This window comes from Triticum aestivum, chromosome 3A (genome assembly GCF_018294505.1).
Source record: "Triticum aestivum cultivar Chinese Spring chromosome 3A, IWGSC CS RefSeq v2.1, whole genome shotgun sequence".
In the NCBI taxonomy this organism is placed as follows: Eukaryota; Viridiplantae; Streptophyta; class Magnoliopsida; order Poales; family Poaceae; genus Triticum; species Triticum aestivum.
In genome coordinates, this window is record NC_057800.1 from 489189916 (window position 1) to 489206905 (window position 16990).

At 43.9% G+C, this 16990-nt stretch overlaps 1 protein-coding gene across 1 annotated transcript; it reads right to left on the reverse strand.

Moving 5' to 3' along the window:
* Positions 1-1402: 1402 nt before the first annotated feature.
* Positions 1403-3896, reverse strand: LOC123061783 (RNA polymerase II transcriptional coactivator KELP). Its single transcript, XM_044485048.1, has 3 exons — positions 3498-3896; positions 3308-3413; positions 1403-1749 (listed from the first exon to the last, which is right to left on the reverse strand). Exons 1-3 carry the CDS (start codon positions 3870-3872, stop codon positions 1658-1660), a joined length of 573 nt encoding a protein of 190 aa, XP_044340983.1. The 5' UTR covers positions 3873-3896; the 3' UTR covers positions 1403-1657.
* Positions 3897-16990: the final 13094 nt, after the last annotated feature.

A 16990-nucleotide genomic window follows, 5' to 3' on the forward strand; every position in this document is an offset into this window, starting at 1 on the left:
CGAGCAAGCGGCAGAGAAGCGGCAGAGGGAGCGGGGAGAGCGCGCGTAGCAATGTGGAGGCCGTGTGGTGAGCGTCGCAATTTATAGGCGCGCCGAAAGCAGCGCGCCAAATCTAGCGCGCGAGCTGTCGCCTTTTCCCCGCACGTGCAATCGTTTTTCGCGTGCGCTACTTTCCTGCCATCACTAGAGCGCGCGAAAACGCCCCGCGCGCGTTAAAGTGACAATTTACCCCGCGCGTCTTTTGGCGTCACTGCTGGAGATGCTTTTATGATAGATACTTCCTGTACTGGTCTCACTGTGAGTCTTTCATGTTCAAGTCGAAACACAAGTCTATTATCCTCTCAGGTCCTTCCTGTAGGTGTTCATGTATGCTTTCCCTGCAGCAGCAGCACGGCCGCGTAGAAATTTCCGTTTCCGTGAGCCAAGAGTTCCAAAATTCGAACTGTTAGAAGATTTCGATGTGTGAACATCAAGATCCCTGATTTAACTTGAGCCGAAAACGACGGCTTTCGGCAGTTGTCCTACTCACTCGCAACGACGGCTTTCAGCAGTTTAGGGTTTACAAGCTGATAACAGACACTACAGACAAGACGATCCTGGAGTTTTAATCACGAGGGACGAAGTGGCCTCTGTGCGTCACTGTGATGGAGATATGCAGCACACAAGAAAAGCATGCGGCATTGGAAAGCAAATCGAGGCTTATTTGGCTCGTCAACTGTAGCTTACTTTTGGACTCCGATCCAGTTGTTGCTCAGATTGATGTATCTAACATTAAAATACATTTTAGATCACATTTATTTTAGTATAAAGTTGTACTAATTAGTAGTACTCCCTCCGTTTTCAAATATAAGTCTTTTTAGAGATTCCAACAAGTGACTACATACGGAGCAAAATGAGTGAATCTACACTTTAAAATATGTCTACATACATCTGTATGTTGTAGTCCATTTGAAATGTCTAAAAAGACTTATATTTAGGAACGGAGGGAGTATAAAGTTGTATTAAAGTTGAAACGCTTATTTTAGGACGGAGAGAGTACCTACGTGGATCTACAGCCGCGGCGTCAGTCACGTACTATCTTGTGCAATATTACGATAGATACTTCCTGTCCTGGTCTCACTGTGAGTCCTCCATGTTCAAGCCGAAACACAAGTCTATTATCCTCTCAGGTCCTTCCTGTACGTGTTCATGTATGCTTTCCCTGCAGCAGCAGCACGACCGCGTAGAAATTTCCGTTTCCGTGCTCACTTACAAAATCCAAACTGTTAGAAGATTTTGATGTGTGAACATCAAGATCCCTGATTTAACTTGAGCCAAAAACGCGGCTTTCAGCAATTGTCCTACTCTCTCACAACGATAGCCTTAAGGGCCCGTCATATCCATACGCTATCAGAAAGGGCAATTAAACAGCACGAGATCACATGGCACAGCGATGAAACTTCGGTCCACCATACCGGCGGAGAACTAGTTCGCGAACACACCCAAACTGTCTACCCAGCACGCATCAGTAGGTACGGTACCTTGACTAAGGGAGAAGCTTTATACAAGTCCAGATGAACTCTAGTAGCCCCATGGAGTACTCAGAGCACCCATGGACTACTCTACTTGCAGAGGTCCAGAACGAGGGTCGAGATTTTTAGGTTTTTGTGGCATCCTTTCAATCTGATTCTCCAAGTGTTTTGATGGCGTCTTCTATTGCAGGTACTGATTTGCTGAATGTCTCCCACTGCTCGACCGTCATACTCATCCCTGCATTTAAGCAGCACGTCAGCATAAGAAATGGACTGTGTACGCGGACGAAAAATAACATAACACAAAGCAGCAGCAGCTACAAACACCCAAATTATTCAGCACTTCCATGTGAATGCCAATCAAGAAAGAGGATGACGTAATACACATGGGACATATCAAACTCCAATATGAATGTATATAGTTCAATGCAAGACATAAATTAAGAACTGAAAGCAACAAAGGTATTAGTATCAACATGTTTGCAACAGGAGGATGTCTCATGTGAAACATTCACCAGGATCTAACCCCTTCAGTAAACATACAGCAAGGGATGTAATAGACTCGCAATTGCTTATTCTTGAGTGCCACATGAATAAGATTGAAATGCTAAATAAAATTCACCAACCGCTTCAGACTGTGGACAGTATAGAAGGAACTCCAAGAGCAACATGACAAAGGAAACCATTATCAACTGGTTTGTAAACCTAAGGAGTAAACTACATGAATACAACAGCTAGTATGCTGTGCTGAATTCAAGTGTTCATTCCACGAAACAAAATTTGGCTAACCATTTTAATAGAGTTAAATCAGCACAGATACATGAACCTACTCTTGCGTAAGATCTAATCACTAAATCTACTCAAATATTGGACAAGCTAGTTATCCTCTATGAGAGCATCATTTCTTGGTCAGCGACTATTTTACAAGAACAACTACTGCAACAGCTTCAAACTAAAGTACATATAGACTTCCATAAAGCATGAAAGCTGAACTTAATACAGATGTCATAGACAGAACTACTGATCTGAATTGCTAGATAGAGAATAACCAGCGTCGGAGGCTAATGAGCACCCATATCACCATATCAGTTGCTCTGCAGCAGCAATAGAAAAAGAGAAGGCACACTAATCATAGCCAAGCAGTGACCAATGGACAAATTGCACAGTGCTACATAGTTTGATCAATACAGGATCTTTATGGCATAACTAATAGCCACAGGTAAAAATGACAACAGAGAAATTGGTTTCAATAAATACCCATATTCGCAAGTCCCGCACAATTTACACAGGGGGACTTTGTACAAGCTAAGTTTATGGCATAACTTGTAGCCACAGGTAAAATGACAACAGAGAATTGGTTTCAATAAATAATGGTATTCGCAAGTCCCACACAATTTACACGGTGGGACTTTGTACAAGGCTAATGGCCGCATTAAGTCGAAGGTACACTCCCCCTCAACGCTGGTATACTGTCCACCACTTGCAAGTGGAATGCATTAGGCTAATGAACAGATGAACATGGCAAACAAAATGACAATAAAGTGTTTCAGTTTTGACATAATCTGATAGTGTGGATTTCAGGCAACTGATGCACCCTTTCCTGCAAAGACTGAAACCTGAAACAAAACCCAACCAAATCGACATTGCTGCAAGGTCGCCGTAACTAGCAGGTTTGCCATAACTGTGAATATACCAAGACGAAAGGCCATTCGAACTGAGCAAAAACAAAATCAAATCTGGGATTCGAGCAGAAATCCAATCCTCGAGCTCAAGAAAAACTGTGAGATTTGCAGCACCTTTGGAGGTGGGCAGTTCCTTGCCGTCCTTGAAGTAGTACTCGCGGATCGACACCAGCGTTTTGCCCTTAAACTCCTGCAGCGTCACCCTCCTGCTCTTCGACAGCTGCAAACGCAAACAAATCGCACCGTAAACCCTAGCCCCGGCACTAAACCCTAGCAATGTTTAGGCGAGAACAGTTAAACTCACGCGGCAGAGGATGAGGTCTCCATTATCGTCGAACTCCTTCTTTCCTTCACCTCCCTTGTCCTCCTCCTCCTCCTCCTCTTCCCCCTCCTTCTCCTCATCCTCTTCCTGCTCTTCCTCCTCCTGACGCTGCTGTTTCTTTTTCCCCTCCTTGCGGGAGCCGCCCTTCTGCTTCTCGTCTTCTTCTTCGGCGAGGGACTTGAGGTAGTCCTCCACGAGGCGTCGCACGAAGCGCTTGTGGAGGGGGAGGTCGAGGTCGATGCCGAGGCGGTCGGCGGCGGCGGTGCGGACTTTGTACTCCGTCAGGGACTCCACGTTGGAGCCCCGCAGGATCTCCAGCACCGCCGCCTCCACTTTATCCTGCGTCTTCTCGTCCATGTCCACGCCCGGAGAGGCCCCTCCGCTACGGGCCGATGATGTATCAGGCCGTGAATGTCAGATTCCGTTACTGGATTATTCTGCGCATACCGGGCCCCCGAAGCGAACTGGCGCTCACAGGAAAACTAGTGGGCCGACCCGTAGCGCACAGAATGGATACAACGCTCGCGCAAGAGAATGGATACCACTGCACCATTCGCCCACTAGTTATTGATTGCAGCGCGCACTACTTAAGAACTATCCCATCAACGCTATTTGAAAGAAAACAAGTTCACTAATATGGGAAAATGTTTCACCAATTAACCAGTCTAGCCGGTTGACTGTTGACTGTTTAGAAAACATGCGTAAGTTATTAGAAAAATTAGGAATTAAAAAATCTTTCACAAAAAAAAAGTTCACTGGTTAAAAAAAGGTTGACGAATTTAAAAGAAAAAACTCACAAAAATAGAAAGAGTTCATTAATTTTCAATAAAAGTTCATCGATTTTGAAAAAAAGTTCATCAAATCTGAAAAAAAATTCATCAAATTTGAATATAGTTCATCATAATTCAAAAAGTTCATCATAATTGAAAAAAGCCCATCAAATCTGAAAAAAAGTTCATCGATTTTGAAAAAAAATTCATCGATTTTGAAAAAGGTTCAGCGGATTTGACAAAAAATCTTCAAATTAGAAAAAAGTTCATCGAATTTGTAAAGAGTACATCAAAATTCAAAAACAAAGGGAAAAGGAAAGAAAAAGGAAAATGATAAAACAGAAAAAAAGGAAAGAATAAAAGAAGGAAAACGTTGCTACTTGATTCGGTTTGGTGGCGGGTTGGTAAACGTTGCGTGTTAACATAAGGAAGGTCTGTAGTTTGATTCACCAGAAGCGCATTATTTTTGCGATTAAACAAATCAGAAAAAAAATTATACGGGCCGGCCTAGCTGGCGGGGAGGTGGTGTGCGCTGTAGGCGCCCGTTAACGATATGCACATTAACCGGCGCCTGCAGCGTCAAATAGGGTTTGCCCTATAAATCACCCAGCGGAAACACAGCCTCGCGTCCGTCGCTTTCTCTACACGCATCATGCCCATGGTCACCACTACTAATTTTTTTTAACTAGCCCGTTGTTGCAATCTCTCTCATCACAACGACTCTGTTGTAGGATCTGGATCATACAAGTCACCTCTCGTGCTCCTGCCAAGCTCTCGTTGAGTCTGCCGCCTCCCCGCACTGCTTTGACTGCCCAACACCCGTCGAGTTGCCGCCTCACCGTGTTGCTCTGACTACCACCACCGGCGCTCGTTGCCAACTAGCATGCGTGCTAACGAGCTTCTCTGGCGAGCTGCACGTTGTTGCAAGGTGTGCAAGCAGTGAGACAGAGCTCCCCCGTTAAGCCATTGCCTCCTGATACATTCATTTTGCATCATGCTTTTATATCAATATTTATTGCACTATGGGCTGTTATTACACGTTATGTCACAATACTTATGTCTTTTCTCTCTTATTTTACAAGGTTTACATGAAGAGGAAGAATGCCGGCAGCTGGAATTCTGGGTTGGAAAAAGAGCAAATATTAGAGACCTATTCTGCACAGCTCCAAAAGTCCTGAAACTTCACGGAGGCACGTTTTGGAATTAATAAGAAATACTGGCAAAAGAATCCACCAGAGGGGGCTCACACCCTGGCCACGAGGGTGGGGGCGCGTCCTACCCCCTGGGCGTGCCCCCTGCCTCGTGGGCCCCCTGGCAGGCCTCCGGTGCCCATCTTCTGCTATATGAAGTCTTTTACCCTCGAAAAAATCAGAAGCAAGCTTCTGGGAAGAAACTCCGCCGCCACGAGGCGGAACCAATCTAAGGCTCCGACAGAGCTATTCTGCCGTGAAACTTCTCTCCAGGAGGAGGAAATCATCGCCATCGTCATCACCAACGATCCTCTCATCCGGACAGGATCAATATCCATCAACATCTTCACCAGCACCATCTCCTCTAAAACCCTTGTTCATCTCTTGTATCCAATCTTTGTCCCAAAGCCTCAGATTGGTACCTGTGGGTTGCTAGTAGTGTTGATTACTCCTTGTAGTCGATGCTAATTGGTTTATTTGATGGAAGATCATATGTTCAGATCCTTTATGCATATTAATACCCCTCTAATTATGAACATGAATATGATTTTGTGAGTAGTTACGTTTGTTCCTGAGGACATGGGAGAAGTCTTGCTATAAGTAGTCATGTGAATTTGGTATTCGTTCGATATTTTGATGAGATGTATGTTGTCTTTCCTCTAGTGGTGTTATGTGAACGTCGACTACATGACACTTCACCATTGTTTGGGCCTAGAGGAAGGCATTGGGAAGTAATAAGTAGATGATGGGTTGCTAGAGTGACAGAAGCTTAAACCCTAGTTTATGAGTTGCTTCGTAACACTACAAAAAAAATACACTTCCGTGATGATACGTGTTTGTTACAGTAGGTCGCTTTTTTTGTCATGCATGTACATCCATGACAAATTTATGACAGAATCAAGATAGTCATACCTATGCTGTCGTAGAAGTGTTCCATGACATTACCAAAATTATCATCACGGAAGTGTCCACTTCCATGACGATAAATCGCGCGTCACAGAAGTGCTTTCGTCAAGGGTGACCGACACGTGGCATCCACCGTAACGGAACACCGTTAAGCTATCGGGTCGGGTTTTGGATCCGATAACCCGTTAACAGCCCCGACCAATGGGAAATTTCCATGTGTAAAATTCTTATTGGCCGGACGAAACACGTGTCAGCTCGTCAGTGGGTCAGATAGGCGCCTATGATATGTCGACACGTGGCACGGCCCACCACTGGCCCATTTAGCTTACAAAGTCGGCCCGTTTGACTTGGTCAAAAGTTAACGGGCTGGCCCATGAAAAGCCTGTTAACGGTCTCTTCGCAAATAGCCCATTTTACGGCCCGTTAACTCACGGCCCGTTAGGCCCTAAAGGAAATCGGCCCAACAACGTCATGTGGGCCGTCGAATATAACACCAGCCCATTTCACTTTCGGCCCATGTATGGCCCACGACGTCTTTCGGCCCATATGAGGCCTTCGTATCTTTCGGCCCTTTACAGGCCCACGGTGACTCTAGCCCATAATGAACAGTAATTTTCTTTATACCCGTTAACGGCCCGTGATTTACATGGGCCGTTTCCAGCCCGTGTTAGCTTTCGGCCTATTGACGGCCCATACGTTCTTGGGCTCCTTTTCGGCCCTCGATTACTTCCGGCCCGTTACTGGCCTGTTCCCCTAATGGGCCAAATTCGGCCCATGGCAAGAGTCGGCCCGTTACTGGCCTGTTCCCCTAATGGGCCAAATTCGGCCCATGGCAAGAGTCGGCCCGTTACTGGCCTGTTACCCTAATGGGCCAAATTCGGCCCATGGCAAGAGTCGGCCCGTTTCTGGCCTGTTAACCCGTTGCGCCGTTTCCAGCCCGTCCTATATTCTGGCCCATTAACGACCCGTTATGCCTGTGACAGAATTAAGCCTTTGCTGTCCTACGGCCTGTTACCGTGCTGGGCCGATACCAATTACGCCCGATTATGGCCCATGTAGACCCATTTATCCGACGGCCCGAGGCCCACCGATTACAGGCCCATTTATCGACGGCCCGTAGGAGACCCATGGATCCTACGGCCCGTATATGGCCCATGGTAGTTGCGGCCACTAGCAAACCAGGGAAAAAGAAGACTAGGAAATAAATAAGGCCGAAACTAACGCTAGGCTATTAAGGCGATTGCACAGATTACATCCACTCGGCATCAAAGATCGCCACCAGTGCAAATATAGGGAACACCCTACACTATACAAAAATGGCTTGCTGTTTTCTTCAGCGGTGGCTGCACGTTAAGAATAAATTTTGTATCGCACCAAAACAAATTACAACTATATAACAAAAGGAAGGTTGGCATAAAACTTAACAGTCTAGCAGATAAATGCACCACGAGAAGTTCAGAAGCTCAGTTCATTTGACCTGACTGTTACGTTTTCATGTTGTATTGTCCGATGGAGCACCATAACCCTCGCCTTCATTTCCCCTAGGCTCCTGAACAACATAGCAAATGTTTGATAGTCTGGTTTCAAAACCATGCATATCTTGACGACATTGAGCAATGTTTCTCCTTGTTTCATAAAGGGTCTCTGTTAGGTAATGGACTTGTGTCTGGAGCGCAGATACAACATTGCTTTGAGCTTGCATATCTTGATCATGAGGCAGTTTGGACGATATTGCCTTAACAACCAACCCAGTATTACGTAGGAACGTGCTTTTGGCACTGTTAGTGGACAGATACTGACCCACTGCAGCAAGAGCTGACATTGCGGTTATAGTTGCCTCGCCACCTTCAGAAGATGGCGGTTCCACCATTTTTTCCATAGCTCGCTGAAAAGTTGAGGTTTTACATTAGTAGTACCAGAATAGAAGATATTAAGGAGGCAGCAAAAGCAAACAAAAAAGCTTTGGTCTATATACAAAACTTATTCTGGTGAACCCATGTAAAATATTAGTTGTATTTTATTGCAAAGTACATAATAAAACCAGGTACCAAACATATGACCATGTACCATCGCTAATGTATTGTATATTTCTTCACATTGTATTGAGGGCTAAGGATGAAGAGACGAAGTTTATAATACGGTAAGCATAGTATGATGTCATTCATATCACAAAACAACTGAGAACAGACAAACAAGCAATTGTAACATTGTGTGGGCAAGTCCAGCACGGAACTAGATTACGGGTCAAGATCAAAGGAACATCACTCCTCTCTTTTAAACCTTGTAAGGTGCAATGATACGCTAAGACAATTGTGTGTAAAATTGAAAAGAGTAATAGACATTGGCTGCAAACCATGCAGTTCAAGGCACAAGTCAGAGTAAGTAGTAGTTAAAAGGCATGAGGATTAAGGACTTACAACAGCGGCTTTGACTGGTGTAGTCATGCCCTTCTTCTTGCTGGTGTGACAGTCCTTGAAGATTTCCACAGCATTTGGTTCAAGTACTTTTTGGTCCTTGCGGGCTTTCCTCTGCATTTGGAACAAGTCAATATAGATCTGATAATATGGTACAGCGAAAAGAGTGAAACAACAGCTAATTACAAGAGCCTCGCAGTGTGCAATATAGCTACGAGATCCTGTCGTCTGTTGGAATTTCACTTTCGTACGGTTGGCCTTGTTCTTTGAACAGTTCACCTACAAGAAGATAGATTTGTATGGCACATGCGTAAATAGGACTTCAACATGTGATCTGATGACATATATATAATGTACCTGATACTTCGGATCGGACCAGTGTTTAACGAGGCCTCTCCAGTCTTCATCAGATATATTTTCCACTGGAGATGTTTGGGCAAGTTCACTGTTAACCTTGCCTTCAAAGTGAGTTTTCCTCAAGTTATACCGATACTGTCGCAGAGCAGACTTGAAAACATGGGTGCAAGCTTGTCTGGTTGCATCATCTTGGCTATCCAACTTGAACCTCATATGTTGAAAATTATGGGAGTCTCAATATCAGCAACCTAGAAAGTATTGGACAGAGCAAGACGATATTACTAGTTTCCATACATAACCATACTTACAGATAAATGGTCGAGGAAGGTGTTGAACTGGGTTTCGTCTTTGTCATTCCTGTACTGAATCCATGTTGGGAGGATACGTACATGACACCTAACAGCAACCGCTGCCTCTGATACTAACTTGGCTGACTCTGTAGCATCACGTGGCCTTTTTAAACCTGCCTCAAAACGGATCTCCATTCTTCCTCCTCTAGATTTAGTTAACCTATCGAGCATTATCTCTGATGTTTGTTTCCTCTTGCGCCTAGGTGCTAGTCCAACAACAAACATAGGAAGTGTTAGTGTACATCAAACTGTGAGACTACATATAAAGAAGCATGCAACTATAACTTGACTCCAGCAACTACCTTCTTGTTGTTGAAGCTCACAAGGTTCATCCGATATTGCCAACTCGTCTTGTGTCAAGAGTGCTTGGGAAGTAGTGTCAGGTGGCAAGGGAGCTTGGGAATGAGTACGTCGTGAAGCTGGTAGTACTGTGGTAGGTGTTGCAAGAACTAGGGTTGTCTCTGCTTATTTGGTGGCAGCTATTTGTTTCTGTTTGTCTTTTTTTGCAACTCGTGTAGCATGGGATGTCGTGTTTGTATAATTTTCTGCTGGACTTTGACCTTCTATTGCACCATCAGTACCAGCAGAATCTGCAGGATTCATCCACTTCTCATTCCCTGCCATTCTGTGTTTCTTCCTCTTTGTCTGTGCCATGTTAAGTCAAGCCGACAAGAAAAACGAATAAAAATTTAGTTCTTCAGAACAAATTGATGCGTGATGTAGACGAACTGAACTTTGATGTTAGACAACCACATGATAGGAGGATGTAATATGTATGAAAAACAGGACGGAAGAGATAACCAGAACTATGATGTGTAAACTAAGAAGAAGACATTTCACCAAATTAGAAGCAATGCAATGGAAGGTAGACACCATATGAAAGATGCTACAAATATCGCTCTACCAAGTTAACAGTGTCTCATCATAAATGGCGTTTAAACAAATGTGAAGCAGTACAAGAAATAAATCATATGCAAAATGCAAACAACATCACACTACCATGTTAGAGGTCTCTCGTCATTAGTGCCATTGCATATTCACAGCATTGCATATTCAGAGCTTATGATGTGTAAACTAAGGAGAAGGAATTTCAACAAATTAGAAGCAATGAAAGGTAGAAACCATATGAAAGATGCAACGAATATCACTCTACCAAGTTAAAAATGTCTCGTCATAAGTGCCATTTCAACAAATTAGTAGTACAAGCTAGAAAAGAATGTGAGATGTAACCTATATCACACTCCGAAGTCAAACGTGTCTTATGATAAGTGATTGTTGCAGGTTACGCAACAGTAGTAATATGATGTAAGAACATGGTGTGATAGACAGATATTGTATGTTCTAGAAACAGGAACACATGTCTTACTCAAGTGTAATGTGTAAAGTAAGCAGATGGAATTCAACAAAATTAGAAGCAATACAAGCTAGACATCACACATAACATGCAACCACATATAACAGTGCCAAGTTAGAGGGAGCACCGGTGATGCTGCACTAGGGGAGACGTGCTCATCATAAACACAACTTTGTTGAGTGTTTATGCATGTGTTGTCTTGGAAATCATCTTGGGGGTGTGGAGGAGTAGAAACTGTAGAGGCCCTCCGTTCGGAAGGAGCACCTTTATCCGCTGCCTTGCTAACTTCCTTCCGCTTTATTGATTTTGAATTGTCAAGTAAAACCGACAAGAAAAAGCAATAAAATTGTCTCTTCAGAACTTATTCATGCATGATACTGACAATCACTACTTTGATGTAAGGCAAACACATGATACCAGGATGGAATATGTACGAAAAACAAGACGGCATTGCATGTTCACAACTGTTTGTGTAAACTAAGCAGAAACCATTCCAACAAATAAGAAGCAATGCAAGCTAGACACCACATGAAAGATGCAACCAATATGACTCTGCCAAGTTAAAAGTGTTGGGGAACGTAGTAATTTCAAAAAAATTCCTACGCACACGCAAGATCATGGTGATGCATAGCAACGAGAGGGGAGAATGTTGTCTACGTACCCTCGTAGACCGAAGTGGAAGCGTTGACGCAACGTAGAGGAAGTAGCCGTACGTCTTCCCGGTCCAACCGATCCAAGCATCGTTACTCCGGCACCTCCAAGTTCTTGACACACGTACAGCTCGATGACGCACCCCGGGCTCCGATCCAGCAAAGCTTCGGGGAGGAGTTCCGTCAGCACGACGGCGTGGTGACGATCTTGATGTTCAACCGTCGCAGGGCTTCGCCTAAGCACCGCTACAATATGACCGAGGTGTAATATTGTGGAGGGGGGCACCGCACACGGCTAAGGAACGATCACGAAGATCACCTTGTGTGTCCTAGGGTGCCCCCTGCCCCCGTATATAAAGGAGCCAAGGGGAGGGGGCGGCCGGCCAAGGAGGGGCGTGCCAGGGGGGAGTCCTACTCCCATCGGGAGTAGGACTCCCTTCTTTCCTAGTTGGAGAAGGAGAAGGGGGGAAAGAGGAGGAAGAGGGGAAGGAAAGGGGGGGGGCGCCGCCCCCTTCCCTTGTCCTATTCGGACTAGGAAGGGGAGGGGTGTGTGGCCACCTCCTGCCTCCTTCTCTCTTCTCCCTCAAGGCCCATGTAGGCCCAATAACCCCCCGGGGGGTTCCGGTAACCCCTCGGTACTCCGGTAAAATGCCGATTTCACCCGGAACGCTTCCGATGTCCAAATATAGGCTTCCAATATATTGATCTTTATGTCTCGACCATTTCGAGACTCCTCGTCATGTCCGTGATCACATCCGGGACTCCGAACAACCTTCGGTACATCAAAATACATAAACTCATAATGAAACTATCATCGTAACTTTAAGCATGCGGACCCTACGGTTCGAGAACAATGTAGACATGACCAAGACACGTCTCCGATCAATAACCAATAGCGGGACCTGGATGCCCATATTGGCTCCTACATATTCTATGAAGATCTTTATCGGTCTGACCGCATAACAACATACGTCGTTCCCTTTGTCATCGGTATGTTACTTGCCCGAGATTCGATCGTCGGTATCCAATACCTAGTTCAATCTCGTTACCGGCAAGTCTCTTTACTCGTTCCGTAATACATCATCTCACAACTAACACATTAGTTGCAATGCTTGCAAGGCTTTATGTGATGTGCGTTACCGAGAGGGCCCAGAGATACCTCTTCGACAATCGGAGTGACAAATCCTAATCTCGAAATACGCCAACCCAACATGTACCTTTGGAGACACCTGTAGAGCTCCTTTATAATCACCCAGTTACGTTGTGACGTTTGGTAGCACACAAAGTGTTCCTCCGGTAAACGGGAGTTGCATAATCTCATAGTCATAGGAACATGTATAAGTCATGAAGAAAGCAATAGCAACATACTAACTGATCGGGTGCTAAGCTAATGAAATGGGTCATGTCAATCAGATCATTCAACTAATGATGTGATCCCGTTAATCAAATAACAACTCTTTGTCTATGGTCAGGAAACATAACCATCTTTGATTAACAAGTTAGTCAAGTAGAGGCATACTAGTGACACTCTGTTTGTCTATGTATTCACACATGTATTATGTTTCCGGTTAATACAATTCTAGCATGAATAATAAACATTTATCATGATATAAGGAAATAAATAATAACTTTATTATTGCCTCTAGGGCATATTTCCTTCAGTCTCCCACTTGCACTAGAGTCAATAATCTAGATTACACAGTAATGATTCTAACACCCATGGAGTCTTGGTGTTGATCATGTTTTGCTCGTGGAAGAGGCTTAGTCAACGGGTCTGCTACATTCAGATCCGTATGTATCTTGCAAATCTCTATGTTTCCCACCTGGACTAGATCCCGGATGGAATTGAAGCGTCTCTTGATGTGCTTGGTTCTCTTGTGAAATCTGGATTCCTTTGCCAAGGCAATTGCACCAGTATTGTCACAAAAGATTTTCATTGGACCCGATGCACTAGGTATGACACCTAGATCGGATATGAACTCCTTCATCCAGACTCCTTCGTTTGCTGCTTCTGAAGCAGCTATGTACTCTGCTTCACATGTAGATCCCACCACGACGCTTTGTTTAGAACTGCACCAACTGACAGCTCCACCGTTTAATGTAAACACGTATCCGGTTTGCGATTTAGAATCGTCTGGATCAGTGTCAAAGCTTGCATCAACGTGACCATTTATGATGAGCTCTTTGTCACCTCCATATACGAGAAACATATCCTTAGTCCTTTTCAGGTACTTCAGGATGTTCTTGACCGCTGTCCAGCGATCCACTCCTGGATTACTTTGGTACCTCCCTGCTAAACTTATAGCAAGGCACACATCAGGTCTGGTACACAGCATTGCATACATGATAGAGCCTATGGCTGAAGCATAGGGAACATCTTTCATTTTCTCTCTATCTTCTGCAGTGGTCGGGCATTGAGTCTTACTCAACTTCACACCTTGTAACACAGGCAAGAACCCTTTCTTTGCTTGATCCATTTTGAACTTCTTCAAAACTTTGTCAAGGTATGTGCTTTGTGAAAGTCCTATCAAGCGTCTTGATCTATCTCTATAGATCTTAATGCCCAATATGTAAGCAGCCTCACTGAGGTCTTTCATTGAAAAACTCTTATTCAAGTATCCCTTTATGCTATCCAGAAATTCTATATCATTTCCGATTAGTAATATGTCATCCACATATAATATCAGAAATGCTACAGAGCTCCCACTCACTTTCTTGTAAATACAGGCTTCTCCAAAAGTCTGTACAAACCCAAATGCTTTGATCACACTATCAAAGCGTTTATTCCAACTCCGAGAGGCTTGCACCAGTCCATATATGGATCGCTGGAGCTTGCACACTTTGTTAGCTCCCTTTGGATCGATAAAACCTTCTGGTTGCATCATATACAACTCTTCTTCCAGAAATCCATTCAGGAATGCGGTTTTTACATCGATCTGCCAAATTTCATAATCATAAAATGCGGCAATTGCTAACATGATTCGGACAGACTTAAGCATCGCTACGGGTGAGAAGGTCTCATCGTAGTCAATCCCTTGAACTTGTCGAAAACCTTTTGCGACAAGTCGAGCTTTGTAGACAGTAATATTACCGTCAGCATCAGTCTTCTTCTTGAAGATCCATTTATTCTCAATTGCTTGCCAATCATCGGGCAAGTCAACCAAAGTCCATACTTTGTTCTCATACATGGATCCCATCTCAGATTTCATGGCTTCAAGCCATTTTGCGGAATCTGGGCTCACCATCGCTTCTTCATAGTTCGTAGGTTCATCATGATCTAGTAGCATGACTTCCAGAACAGGATTACCGTACCACTCTGGCGCGGATCTTACTCTTGTTGATCTACGAGGCTCAGTAGTAACTTGATCTGAAATTTCATGATCATCATCATTAACTTCCTCACTAATTGGTGTAGGTGTCGCAGAAACCGGTTTCTGTGATGAACTACCTTCCAATAAGGGAGCAGGTACGGTTACCTCATCAAGTTCTACTTTCCTCCCACTCACTTCTTTCGAGAGAAACTCCTTCTCTAGAAAGTTTGCGAATTTAGCAACAAAAGTCTTGCCTTCGGATTTGTGATAGAAGGTGTATCCAATAGTTTACTTTGGATATCCTATGAAGACACATTTCTCCGATTTGGGTTCGAGCTTATCAGGTTGAAGCTTTTTCACATAAGCATCGCAGCCCCAAACTTTAAGAAACGACAACTTTGGTTTCTTGCCAAATCATAGTTCATAAGGTGTCGTCTCAACGGATTTTGATGGTGCCCTATTTAACGTGAATGCGGCCGTCTCTAAAGCATAACCCCAGAACGATAGCGGTAAATCTGTAAGAGACATCATAGATCGCACCATATCAAGTAAAGTACGATTACGATGTTCGGACACACCATTACACTGTGGTGTTCCGGGTGGCGTGAGCTGCGAAACTATTCCGCATTGTTTCAAATGTACACCAAACTCGTAACTCAAATATTCTCCTCCACGATCAGATCGTAGAAACTTTATTTTCTTGTTACGATGATTTTCAACTTCACTCTGAAATTCTTTGAACTTTTCAAATGTTTCAGACTTATGTTTCATTAAGTAGATATACCCATACCTGCTTAAATCATCTGTGAAGGTGAGAAAATAACGATATCCGCCACGAGCCTCAACATTGATCGGACCACATACATATGTATGTATGATTTCCAACAAATCTATTGCTCTCTCCATAGTACCGGAGAACGGTGTTTTAGTCATCTTGCCCATGAGGCACGGTTCGCAAGTACCAAGTGATTCATAATCAAGTGGTTCCAAAAGTCCATCAGTATGGAGTTTCTTCATGCATTTTACACAGATATGACCTAAACGGCAGTGCCACAAATAAGTTGCACTATCATTATCAACTCTGCATCTTTTGGCTTCAACATTATGAATATGTGTGTCACTACTATCAAGATTCATCAAAAGTAGACCACTCTTCAAGGGTGCATGACCATAAAAGATATTACTCATATAAATAGAACAACCATTATTCTCTGATTTAAATGAATAACCGTCTCGCATCAAACAAGATCCAGATATAATGTTCATGCTCAACGCAGGCACCAAATAACAATTATTTAGGTCTAATACTAATCCCGAAGGTAGATGTAGAGGTAGCGTGCCGACCGCGATCACATCGACTTTGGAACCATTTCCCACGCGCATCGTCACCTCGTCCTTTGCCAGTGTTCGCTTAATCCGTAGTCCCTGTTTCGAGTTGCAAATATTAGCAACAGAACCAGTATCAAATACCCAGGTGCTACTGCGAGCTCTAGTAAGGTACACATCAATAACATGTATATCACATATACCTTTGTTCACCTTGCCATCCTTCTTATCCGCCAAATACTTGGGGCAGTTCCCCTTCCAGTGACTAGTCTGCTTGCAGTAGAAGCACTCAGTTTCAGGCTTAGGTCCAGACTTGGGTTTCTTCTCCTCAGCAGCAACTTGCTTGCTGTTCTTCTTGAAGTTCCCCTTCTTCTTCCCTTTGCCCTTTTTCTTGAAACTAGTGGTCTTGTTGACCATGAACACTTGATGCTCCTTCTTGATTTCTACCTCCGCAGCCTTTAGCATTGCGAAGAGCTCGGGAATTGTCTTATCCATCCCTTGCATATTATAGTTCATCACGAAGCTCTTGTAGCTAGGTGGAAGTGATTGGAGAATTCTGTCAATGACGCAATCATCCGGGAGATTAACTCCCAGTTGAATCAAGTGATTATTATACCCAGACATTTTGAGTATATGCTCACTGACAGAACTGTTCTCCTCCATCTTGCAGCTATAGAACTTATTGGAGACTTCATATCTCTCAATTCGGGCATTTGCTTGAAATATTAACTTCAACTCCTGGAACATCTCGTATGCTCCATGACGTTCAAAACGTCGTTGAAGACCCGATTCTAAGCCGTAAAGCATGGCACATTGAACTATCGAGTAGTCATCAGCTTTGCTCTGC